At 36.0% G+C, this 13,443-nt stretch overlaps 1 protein-coding gene across 2 annotated transcripts in view; it reads right to left on the reverse strand.

Moving 5' to 3' along the window:
• The window catches only part of CNTNAP2 (contactin associated protein 2), a 1,014,456-nt gene that overhangs the window by 318,241 nt on the left and 682,772 nt on the right, over positions 1-13,443 (reverse strand). For both annotated transcript variants that reach the window (XM_064419448.1, XM_064419458.1), the window contains one exon: positions 8,615-8,734. In XM_064419448.1, coding sequence (XP_064275518.1) covers positions 8,615-8,734 — 120 coding nt within the window. The remainder of the gene's footprint in view (positions 1-8,614; positions 8,735-13,443) is intronic.

The following is a 13,443-nucleotide window of genomic DNA, read 5'->3' on the forward strand; positions in this document are numbered from 1 at the left end:
ATTTCAAATTTTTTTTGTGACAGTATTTTTTCCTATTACTACTGACATGATATTAAACATATTTATTTTTTTATCACTACTGACAAGCTTAATTCTGTTTGTAGTCAGCAAACGCTGGTCTGAAAGAAAAATCTACTGTGATTTCCATTTGTGATGCACAAGTGCATCCTAAAATGAAGATAAAAAGCTAGTCTCTTTGGAGGAGTATCATCTCAAGGTTTAGGGTACTGCTTTGGCAAAACCCACAAAAAATAATATTAGGAAGGTAATAATTTATTCTCACTAGTTTTCCTAATTTGCTTACTATTGAATGCTTCGGTGTGTGCAGAGTTAGTCTAATAAATCTCATCTAGAGTAATGGAAGATTATTACCTCAATAGCTCTCACTCAGGGAAGCATTACCTGAAACATACTAGGTAAAGGGAATATTTCCAGGCCTCCTGAAGAAAAGAAAACTTGGGCTTAACAAATGGAAAAAAACTCTAAAGCAGGAAGCATAAAAAGCATGTTAATTCTCTTAATAATGTGAATTCTGAACATAATGAAAATGAACCCAGATCCCTAACATTGAAACACTTGGCTTCCAGTACACAAGGAGAAGGAAACCCTTACACCTATCAGTTAAGACTTTTGAACAAGACACCTGGTTGGCAACAGCAGCTTTCCATTCCAAATCTAAAAATTTTCTGTGCAAGGCTGTAGATGTTCCCTACTCACTGTACGAAGTTTCACAGCTCATCCTGTGGTCAAGTTGGTTGGACTCTTCTCACTAAACCTTATGGAATTCTAGCATTAATTTGTTTTTGAGTTGTGTCCTGTTTATTTCAACCAATCTTCACTTTCTGGTGCTGTGGAGCAAGGGATAAGCTCAGTAGGTTGCAACCAAGTCTGCTCTTCCAGGAAATTTTGTCATTGGTTTTAATGGATCTCTTCATAGCATTTTCTGATTGACTACCATATTTTCAGTGGAAGTGCTACTTTCTGTGACCTTGCAGCTAAAAAGAAAAGGCCACTTTCCTGATATCAGGAAATGATATCAGATTTAAGTAATTTTTGCCCTCATTGCTATTCCCTCTCAGTTTTTTTCCCACCATGTGGAAGTGGTGGAGGAGAGTCTACAGCATGCTTCTGGTGCTACCCTAAAAAGTATACTGAGGACCCATACTCAAAATTAATAAAAAATATTGTCTCTAAGTTTGTGTTATAGTTACTGTGCATTTGTTCTCTTCTGTAGAAAAGCAGTAAGACTAATTTTAAGTGATAAAATGAAACATGTAAATAATCTTGGGGTCATGGAATGTTCAAAGATAGCCTTCACACAAAAACTTTATAACATTGTACACTCACATTCTTACATAATCTATATTAATTCACTTATTAGGAAGTTCCTGGTAGGGAGACATGGGAGAATCATTCTGTAATCTCCTGCCTGCCTGGAGAAACTGCATCAGCAGTACATTCCCTAAATGTGTAAATGCAGATCAAAATGGATATCTTCTGCAGCTTATTCATTGCCCAAGTAATTTCTTTTTATAACTTGCCTTTCAGAGCATAAAAGAAAGCCTGAGAATTTTTAACAGCAATAGTGTCAACATAGTTTACCTGCCCTTATAGGCAAATTTATTTAGAAAATTATACATCAGGGTGGCAGCACTGCACCCTGAATGCTGGTTGGAAATTCTAGAGTAGAATAAATCTCTTTCCACTCCTAGAAATTGCCTGCAATTTTTTCATCACTTGTCTATCTGTTTCAGAAATAAGTGAACTTAATATACCATTTGTGGCCTGAACAGGACTTTAGATATTTCCTTTTAACTAATCTGCTCTTTTAACATTTAGCTCCATTGTTCCAGTTTCACAGAAATTATCAATAAGAACAACATTCTGCACAGGTAAATGGTTTTCTTCCTAGTCCCACGGTCAGCAAGACAAGACAGTAGTAGTGAGACCTTGTGAAGGCTGACCTAGAGCACAGGCTAGAGGCAGTAAAAGAATAAAGTAGGTATTTATTTAAAGGCCTCAATGGATGCACCTTTGGCAGCACAAGAGCCCAGCCAGGGTTACACCCAAGATGAAACCAAAATGGTCACAAAATTGTACCACCGGTCACAGGGCCTCTCAGTTTTATAAGTTTTGGTCCATTAGCATATTGGAGTTAATTGTCCAGTTATAGCTTTAGCTTATGAAGTCCAATCCTTCTTGTTTTCCTCTCTTCAGTCCACTGCTGGGATTGGGAGTGAGATCATTGAGATCCCACTTGGATTGGGATCACTCGTCCTTGGTCCCCAGCTAGGGAAGGAATGTTTTTAGCCTATCTACCCTGTGAAGAGAGCTTACTATCCCCTTATATGAAGCTCAGAACTACACAATAAAGCAGTACAGAAACTGAAAAATATGAAAGCTAAAACCTGAGACATCAGTAGCAGTCAATAAAAAGCAGCCATGGATAGGAATTGATGACAAGTTGTTCTTTGCACTGTTGATTAAGGACAAGGAAGCAGTAAGCGAGAAGCACATATAAAAGAATTTCTGTATACTACAAGTCCCACAAGAAGTTAGTGACTCACACCTTCCAGGCTTTGAGGCAGTACAGCTAAAAGCCCAGAGAAGCACGGAGAAGTTTTCCCAGTAATACAGGGAGTACGCAAAACCACACACCTCACGTCATCTGTACCACTCCCCCAAAACAACAGAAGAACTCTGAGAAAATATTATCATCACAATAAAAGAAAGTTTGCAAAACACCACCACTAACTCCCACTATTTCAGGGGTAATTTAACTGTCTAGCCTTAACTTGACCTTAATTTTCTGACCAAAAGCAATAATAAAAGTTCTACAGAAAACACAAGTTTTGTTTGGCCTTTCAATAATATTCTCTACAGGAACAATTTTCTAGGGATAACTGAAGCATATCACTGGCCTGAAGCAGCTTGTGCCAAGTTCCTTACATCCCCAGTAGGGAACAAGTGTGTGGGACTGAATCCAGAACTAAATATTTGCTTCTAGCATTCACAGTAACAGTTTGAGGTAAATGGTACTCCTCATAATTTTATTTTCAACCATCCCTTTTTTCTGCTCCCCCAGTTATGGACATATTTCTTGAAATATGGGCTTGTGGGTCCTGCAATGCACAGAATTCTAAAAAGGATTGTTGTATTCTAATTTCTGAGAGCTTGGTTTCCAGCAAATAAGGAATATTTTCTGATTACAGGTGATGTGAGCATTTTTTGCTTCTCCTAGACCAAATAATTCAGCAAAACAAAGACTCTGCTTTACTTTTAACTAAGTCTGCTGTGTCACTCTCAAAAGCCAATATGTTCTCCTGCTTTGAGGTCATTACATATTTAGTTATCTTATGCCTGACATAATTTGCTCCAACTATGAGAATCTGAAATGCATTAAGATAATTACATGACATGATATGACATTACATACTTTTATTCATGCATATTCTTATATTATGCTTCAGAGTTTGAAGTGGGGCAGAAAAAAAAAAGGAAGAATTACAGGAATGTAGTCAGACAGCCAGAAATGTTTCTATTGCTTGGTGACTTAAGAAGCCACCTTGAGTGTCAATGATAAAGCTTGTTCTTTTCTGAAACAGAGCAAATCAAGAACTTTGTCCTGAAGGCAGACTTCACATGACATTTTTTTGTTTTATGGTTTAGATATTTTCTCAGCAGTTGCAAACTGGGGTAGCTTTTCACTTTCTACACATGCAGGGGTGACTGCAGAAAACATCTAGAGATATTCCAACATCATTTAGGGTCATGTGAATTTAACATGACTTATTTACTGAAACCCTAAAGTCATGGCATCACATTTTCATTATTAAACATTTTTGCTTAACAAAGTCACCAGGTGTTGATTCACAACCTTTCCTCCCCCTCCCCCCCCCCCCCCCGCCCCAAAATTCTATGATTTTATATTATGAAAAGTCCTGAGATTATCAGAGCCTTCATCTCTGGTGGAGGCTGTTTCTAAGGCAGTGTATGTTTAAGTTGTGAACATTATAAGAGATAAGTAAAAACAACCCTCACAATCCTACGACCCTTAATACCAGGCTGCAGTCCTTTACTCTTCCATCCTTAAAAGCCTGACAATATGACAAACTTGACATGCTGTCATAGAACACAGCAACAGACTGCTCTCACTCATTCCTTGCCATATGGATAGTGGCTTTAACCAGTCAAACCCAAATAACTGCCAAGCACAAGGATGCCTAACAACATCACTTTTTAGTGATAACCTGAGGCACACCCAACAAACCAAACAGAAAAACATCCTGATTTATTTCACAAGGACCCCAGACAGCAAGCTGCATCTAATCAAGATGAGTCTGGGTAAAGGCTAATAATTACAGTCTGTCAACTGATAGAGGCTGAGTGGAAAGTTGTATCCAGATGGAAAAACAACCATGATCACTTCTGTAGCCAGTCAGTACTGTGTTCCACAGCAAGGGGGAAGAATACACTAGCCAAATTTGTTGAGATACATTAAAGTACCACAACGAGCAAGAAAGCCAAACTTGACATAAAATAAAAATAACAACAACAAGAAAAGCTGATTAAAAATGAAAATATGTACCCATGAAACCTAGAATAAAAAGGACATGCCTTGTAAATAAGAGCAGATGAAAAATATAATCAATGAACTAAAGCTGAGATGCAGGATGCTTCAGCCAACTTGGCAGGCAAAGATGTAAACATAGTCTGCTCTGTCTCCAGGTTTCTCATGGGTCTATTATTTTACTCTGATGCTTGGAAGATGAACTCACCTTAGGAAGAAAATCTGCCATCAGAGTTGCTGCTATAGACATGATGCCCTGATGCTCCAACGACTATTTTCTTCTTTCTCAGTACTTTTTCTCATTTCTTTTTTCACAGAGTCTAGCTTGATATGTCAAAACAACCTAAAACAGTGTCCTAAATGAGTTGATAGTTTCTCCCCCACTTTTTTTTTTTTTTTTCCTCTGTTTGTTTCTGCTCTTGTTTCATCTGCAGGGAAACAAGCTTGGATACCCTGCAACAACAGCCCAAATGCATTTCAAATATTTGTTCCTGTTTTTACATCTCAAATGTAATTTTAACTTGCAAAAATGACAGACTATTAAAAAAGCCTCCCAAAACCCCTCTACAATGGAAAGAAAAGTGTATGACATGCTGTTAGAAATAAAATCTTCATCTCATATGTAAGAATTGAGACAATGAAGCCATTTTTCTTCCTCTGTTTTAGGGACTGAAATATTATTATAGAATGCTTTCAGCAATGAGATTACACTAGGTAAGGTCTCTGTAATCATCATTAAATGACTTTGCATTGTCCAATGACAAAATTTTGTTTATTCCCTTTAAATATGTGTCAATTAATTCTATTCTAGTTAACAACAAAAAAAATTAACTTCTTCCAATCTTTACTTTATTGAATTACATTGCTCAGCATTTTGTTATAAATATATATATATATATGCATGAATAAAAGTTCTGGTACCTTGGAAGTTCAGTAACTGGTACCTTGGAAGTTCAGTAATGCAGTTCTCAGGTAAGAATTCTCATATGAGAGAACCGATTATATGGATACGAGCAATAGAATCAAACATTTACTGCTTCTAGGGCACTTTTCTTTAGGATGTAGGGATGGCACATTTATATTCATGCCATATGTTTCTACATATTTCATAGTATAAAACACTCCATTGACCCACTATTTACAGAGAGAAGAGAGAAAAGTCACAGGATACAACTCTTGTGGTTGTTTAATGTCTGCTCACAAAGTCATTCTAGTAAATATCAAATGTGCCTCTTCTGTTAAAAAAAATTGAAGAGAGGGAAGGGAAGGAGGAGAGTGGGTAGAGAAGTCACCTCGTACATTTGACCTTAATGAGGCAGGCTATGAATACTCATAATGATTTCTCAAACTGTTTGAAGATGAGCAGCTTGAGGCAAACAAATTGTACTGGAAAGGAGATAGGCTAAGTACCACTCAAATGGAGCCATTATGCTTGGAGCTATTTGGATCCTGAAATGAGATAAAAGCTGCATCATGGAGGTATAACCAATAGAAAGAATTAACTGACATATCTTCTGGTAAAATACATTATGAAACCTTTCTGTTCTACTTTGCATCAGTAGTCTAAGTGATGAACCACTAGAAAGAGCAGGCTATGATTTTCCTCTCCTCAGCTTAAAGCCTCAAGGAGTGCTGATCTGCCTCTCCTGATGACATCCCTTACAGCCATTAGGATAAATAATTCGGCCCTCATGGTCCCTCTGCCTTGTTCCTCTACTTATTCCTCACTCTAAAAATTCTTACAGGACAAATAGACAAAGTAAGATCTTAATAATCTTACTCATCTGACACTTTCCCCCATCCTCCTTGTACCAAAGAGAGAAAAAGAGAAACATTAAAAACGGGGAGTAATCAATTTGTTTCTTGTGTCTTTTTCAATGGGACTAAAACTAGATCTGTCAGAGGAAAAGGAAACAGGCCTAGAGATTCAGCAATATTAAACAGAGCATGGAATGAAACTGCAATATACTCAAACTTTGCACAAAAAATATAGGATATTAAGATATTCTAACATATACCTTAAAAGAGCAATTCTTTCCTCTACAGCTGCTGTTCTAATGACAATTAAGGAGAAAACCTGAAAGGTCAAACTGGATACTGAGAGAGAAACCCTCCAACTTTGGAAAAAATGGCTTGAATACAGAGTCTAACTTTGTCTTGTGGACCTGCCTCTGAAAGAGGGTGAGACGACAGAGCTTTGAAAGAGTTCCCTGTTGACCTTAGCCACAAAAGAGGCTAAACTGAAAAGCAGTCAAATGGTTAAACATTGTGCCACAATACAGCATCAGGGAATACTTTTTCCATAAGTGACTTAATTTGAAAAATTCCAGCTTTTTAGCTCTAAACATTTCAAATACTATTTTTCAAAAAAATAAAAAAGAAAGACAAAGGAAAACAAGCTTCCTAAAATTTACATAGTTCCTACAGACAACTATTTGGAGAACTGCATAACATGAACAGTAATGGCCTAGATTTTGAAAAGCTATTTTTTTGCATCAGAAATAGATATTTGGAATGTAATATCTCAGACATCTTCATTCCACTATGAGGACATAAAATATAAGTGCTTGGTTCCTCTTCACAGTCAGAACACAGCTCTGAGTACAACCTTTATTTGGAGAAGACAAGGACAAAAGAATTTGAAGGAGAAGCTTGGGTATTTCTTTGAAAATAGAGTTGTTTGTAGACACCTTTGACTGCTGCATGGAGCACATGCAATTACATATTTCTGACTTTGACTGCATTATTGAATCACCAACACATCTTAGATACCAGAAAAATTTTTAGTTACCACAGCAACATCTGTGAAGGGGGGTTCTTGTCATGACAGTCGCCAGTTTACTAAATTAAGACACACTAAATTTGGATACGGATTATGCCCAGAAATATGCCCAGACAGCTGTCTTCTGCACCACAATTTCCTCTCTCTTTTTTTTCTTTTTAATATTGTTTGTCACGTTTGAGTATGCTAATGCTTTCTGATTATAGACTCTGTAGGTGAAATGCTGATATAATGATGAAATTATGAATTGGTGGCTCCATATTTGTGATGCAGCATATTAAAGAGCTAAAGATATAATTTCACAACAAACAATTTCAGTGGCTTTTCAGGATATTTTTCTTGCCCCAGAAGGCTTACAGTCAAGTGAGAGTGATGCTTATTATCCAACATTTTGCTCCAGTAAAACTATACTACATTAATTGTGAAAGTAGTACATAGCTGTTAAACCACCTTGTTTTGCAAAGATTGATATTCACTTTTCCAACTTTGTGGACTTGCTCTGTCAGGGAATGGAACGAGAAAGTTGCACTTCACATTTTTAGTCATTAAGATGTTCTCTACTTGCTAATTTCACCTGAATGAAAAAAGGTGAATTTAAAATGTGCATTAGTATCTTGTGTAGTAATTTAATATAGAGATACTTGTTTTATGTAGTGGAAGAACAGGAATATTTAGATTTGACTCAGACTAGAGAAGAAAATATAATTAAGAATCTCCATCAAAATAAAATATCACTACCATGCCGTATTATTTTTATTCAGTTAGTATACTCCACATACCAATCAGTATAGCTAAATTTGTAGGTTACTTAGCTTTAAGTTCACAAAAAAATTTTTTTTCTATTCCCTGCCTGTGGTGGTAAGCTGCCTTCTGCAACACCCCATGAACAACAGATACTACTGAACTTCACTAGGTTATATAGATACAACAGCTTTGGTAAATGGTCATGTCTATCGACTTTTTCTGTGTGTATCTTTTAAATTTTTTTTTAAATGATGCAACATTTAGGATACAAAGACCTATTAACACTAATAGGTGCAATTCAAAAAGCTTATTAAATGGAGTAACTACTGCCTTGCTCAGTCGATCCTGAATAGTGACTGCAGATTTGGTGATCCCTGATGAAAAGCTCTTTTAATTATTTTTTTTTTAACAAGAAATATGAAATATGAACAGCCTCTTGCTCCTAACTACATTTAAAAAGACCCCAAAAAACAAATCCCCCCTTCAACCAACTTAATTAGTAAATAGAATGCAGTTACCTGTCATGTTGCAGTAAACTTTCAAAGGTCCCAGTGCCCCACTGCCATCTGGATCTATCCAGTAGTAATTTGAAGTTTTGCCCAAGTGTTTGTATGCTTCACAAGAGAGTTCATAAATAGCTGAAATGAAATAAAACAGAGCAATAAGAATAGTTGTAACTTAGGGGGAAAAAATTCTTAGCAAAATTAATGGATCCTGTTTGTATACCAAGAATTGTACCTCTGACATTAAAGTAATATCCTTGAGGTTCACAGAAACAAAGCATCTTTCCAAAATTATAGAAGTGATTAAAAGCTTGCAGGACATAATTTCTGCTTTTGTAATGTGAGGAAAAGCCAGAATAGGAAGACAATTCTAATGGCTTGGGGAGAGAGAGGAAAATTAATACTTTTTCAAGGGTATATTTAAAGTGTTTTTAACAATGTAGTTCATAACTTTGTTTATATTCTTGTTTAAGTTTCTATTACTTCTATTGATACAACATACTTTTACCCTTTAGCTTTTTTTCAAGAGATACTAAAAGACCTTATGAGTTTTCACCCTGTAATTTTTTTAATTGTTCATGTTTTATAACAACTCAGAATAACATTGAATTTCAAAATTGTGAAATTTCACCCGACATACAATACCTGTCTCTACACAGCTATGCAACTACTCTATTAAATACATACAGAAATAATTCTCTGGCCCAGCAAGGTCTGAAATGTTACAGTATTTGCTGGAATAAGTTTAATTGATATACCAGACAGGTTTGTTTCAGTTTTTCCTTGAATATTGCTTTCTATTTCAAGTAATAAAATTGTTTGTCAAAATGTATGATGAATAGCTCAGACATTATAAGAAGCATTGTAGATAGAACCTTCCCTAGTAATTCCCATATTTTCTTACAAATGTAGAATTTTTACAAAATTATGTGCATTAAATACGAAGAAATAATGTTATGCTAAGAAAAAGTAAAACAGACAATTTATAGACATTGTTGTGCGTGTATATATGCATAAAAATGGTGAATTACATAGATATTTTCCTATACAATTCTTTAAAAATGAATGTGTAATACTGCTTGTTTTTAAGGACCAGATGGCACAGCTTTTTTGTTTGGAATCAATCAATCAGCTGCTAAAAGAAATGAAATGTTTGTTTAACCAGACTTCATATCCACTCTAAAAATTCATCTAATTTGTTGGCAATTCTTGCAAGCAATCTCTTTGCTAGGACTGGCTTTATTTCAAATGTCCATAAGGACGAGCTGTTTTGCTGGGCTCTGATGATGATGAGTGTCTGATCACACACGCACATTTAAAGGCCTCTAACCAAATATCAAGACATGGAAGGAAAGTGGAGTCTAAAAAAAAAAAAAAATCAAATGTTGATGTGGCACAAATGCAAGGCTAAAGGCTCTTATCTATCTACAATTTCCTTGTGATGCTACAAGACAATGAATTTCCTGGAAAGTTTGATGTGCTCATTAGAGGATATAAAGTAAATTTTATACAAGTAGATGACACTTTAATTAAATTGCAAAACATTTCAAGCCATTTCCCTTTTCTCCAGAAAGGTCAACATATTCTTCCATTATTAAGGAGACTCTGTGTCTTTTTTCAGGCACTTCATGCAGAATTCATGCAGAATTCATAACCTATTTTGTTCAGAAGTGTTTCCCTCACTTTCTACACACTATCTAAATAATGTCATAAAATACTAATTGTCAATGTATCATTGCTGTGACACCAACAGGCAAATTTCAATAGATACACTCCAGGTCAGGTCAAGAAGATAAGAAATACTGTTTGTGATCTTAATGAATTTTTGTGTTTTCATTTTCTAAACTCTTTCAGAAAATCAGGGGAGCTTTTTCTCTGTAGTAACCAGACCTTTATGTAAGGCCATATGACATTTTTATCCAAGTTTACTGCTTCTGAGAAGGCAAGTCAATTTTTGTACAGAAATACTGCTACAAATCAGGAAACAACATTAAAGAGTGTTATATGGAATTCAAATGTTTTTCATAGAAAATTAGTGGTTTAGCTACAACATTTAGTGGTTTAGCTACAACACAATTAGTGGTTTAGCTACAACACCCTTCTTTCTGCTCTTCTAGAATGGGAGAAATAGAAAGTGGTATGTAGGTATTAGTTTTATAGCACAGAAAGGCTGTTTTTTAATAAGTCAGCTTTGTTAAACTCCTACAATATGTTGAACACTAGGTAATAAAAATTAAGATTGTTCTTTAAATGAAGGCAAAATAATGGAATATTTAAAAAAAATTCAACTTGTGAAAAGTGTTATGAGTGTGGGATATTTTTCTGGGAAGTATTATACCTCTGTATAGAGTCCTAAAATTAAGGTTGGAAAAGACCTTTAAGATCATCATGTCCAGCCATCAACCTATCACCACCACATGTTCACTACTAAACCATGTCCTCAAAGTGCTGAATCTCTTTGCTGAAGATTTCCAGGGATGATGACTTCACCACTTCCCTGGCAGTCTGTTCCAATGCTTTAGAACCCTTTGAGTGACTCTGAACCCCTCTGGCACAACTTGAGGCCATTTATGTAGATGCATAAAGATCTTAAAAATGGGAATCAATAAAAATGTAAAGGTAGGCACAAGTGCAGTGAGCAGTAACAAAAATCACTTCACAAGCACATGGGAACAAAGTGAAGGGACAAGTGAGTTTCACATACTGACAAAATAACCAGTAATTAAATGTGCAATAGGAAACAGCAGTTATGTTCCAGTGTATGAAGACAATTGATGACAGAAAGAGATATTATTGTTGACTTTGGATGGCAAAGGGTAGCCACGAAAGGAAAGGAAGGGAAAGGAAAGGAAAGGAAAGGAAAGGAAAGGAAAGGAAAGGAAAGGAAAGGAAAGGAAAGGAAAGGAAAGGAAAGGAAAGGAAAGGAAAGGAAAGGAAAGGAAAGGAAAGGAAAGGAAAGGAAAGGAAAGGAAAGGAAAGGAAAGGAAAGGAAAGGAAAGGAAAGGAAAGGAAAGGAAAGGAAAGGAAAATGAATAAAGAAAAGAACAACAGCAGCAAGCATCAGGTGGAAGGCAACTCTGAAGCAGAGGAAAATAAGACATGATACCAAGATGTCGAAGTGGATGATGACACAGAAAGGAAGACAGCACAGGATCATTTTATCAGCCACCACTTGCTTTTGCAAATGTTACACAAAAAGATCAATAGTGTGTAAGACAGGGAACAAGTGAAAAAAGAAATTAGGAAACTCAAAGAAAACCTAGAGTAGGTGAAAGGAATGCTGTTTTAGAAGTCATCCAAGCATGCTAAAAGAGAAAAGAAAATGAACACAGATTGCAAGGAAGTGACCATGGCAGAATCAAAACTGCTTAAATTAGAAAACTGGCAAAGGTGACAATAAAAAAGCAAAAGACCTAACTGAGCTATGAAAAGACAAGAAAACAAAGTGCAATATTTGGTTATAAAGTTTACAGTGTTCACATGCAAATTAGGAGAAATTTTTGCATATATCCACATACAGAGGAGGCAGAGGGAGAGAGGGAAGGGCTTTGTAGGGCTGATTCCATCTGGAAAATAGGAAAGAAAAATAAACAAACAAAAATGTGGGAGAACTGAGGACACAAGGGTAACAGATTTTCACTTTTCAAGCCAGTAGAAGTGAAATGCCAAAAATGTATATTTGCTTTCTCAGTACCTGGTCCAAATACACAACATATGTAGTCTTAAGGGACTTTAGAATAGTAGTAAACCTCAAAATCTTTCAAGCTGAATGTCAAACTCACATGCACCCTGATGTCTGGAAAAGCTATTTCTAACATAATAAATCCAGCTGTCAGTTTGTTAGGGTTTTTCAAAGGTCACTTATATTCATTCTTTCTGAGAAGACTAGGGGGGAAAAACCCCTCCCTGCAAACAGCTTCTTCACCCTTTACCTGCTTTTGCATTGCATCAAAAATTGTCTATGAGCTGCAAGAGGTGAAAACCTGGTCAGAACAGTTATAGAAGCTCTTAGAATGAGGAAAAAAGTATGCACAAAATGAACCATAACTAGAAAGAAAAGAGCACTAAAAAATGCAAGAGACTTTTAAAAGTTTAATCTCCCAAATAATACAGATCAAACTGAGACCACCAAATCCATTTCATGATAAAATTTGAAAGGGTTTTCTGTGTTCCTACATGAAGATAAAAAGTTTTAAAACCATAAAAAGAAATAAAAATCCCTGTATCTTTCTGTGTGAAGCATCAAGCTTCTCCAAGCTTCTTGGTCTAGGCAGAAAACCCAGCCATTTTAATTAGCTAACAAATGCAACTATGAATGCATTTTGAAGTTCATCATTAACCAAGCTAACATTTGCAACAGTGGATTTGAATGAGCATGGCTTGAGGGGAAAAATATATTTTCTTAGAAAAGCTTGGTTAGGTAACTAGGCTAAGGGAGAACAGCCTAGAGTGAAACAAATACTAACAACAAACCTTGTAGCTGCACAGACTTTAAGAGCATTTTCATTGCTGCCTTTCTTCATGGGTTCTGAACTCCAAAGGGGATGTGGTGATAGATGGGGAAGTCAACATTTGTTTCTGAGTTTTCAGGATCCTCTATTTTAAACATTAGAGGAAAAGAAAATAGTTCAGCAAAGAGTTTACAGAATAGTTTTTTCCACCTCAAGAATCTTAGTCAAAAGTTAGAAAGAATTGACACCTCTTAGATTTCAGTGGCTCTTAAGTGATTGAGGGAAGCAGATGTTCTCACTCCTGTTTTACTTTCTGACTGGTGTAAAGATCAAGGGATAGTCATCCTGCACAGGTGGCACAGCTGCTGGCTATATCCAAAAAGCAGAGTAGCT

This window comes from Passer domesticus, chromosome 1 (genome assembly GCF_036417665.1).
Source record: "Passer domesticus isolate bPasDom1 chromosome 1, bPasDom1.hap1, whole genome shotgun sequence".
NCBI classification, from domain to species: Eukaryota; Metazoa; Chordata; class Aves; order Passeriformes; family Passeridae; genus Passer; species Passer domesticus.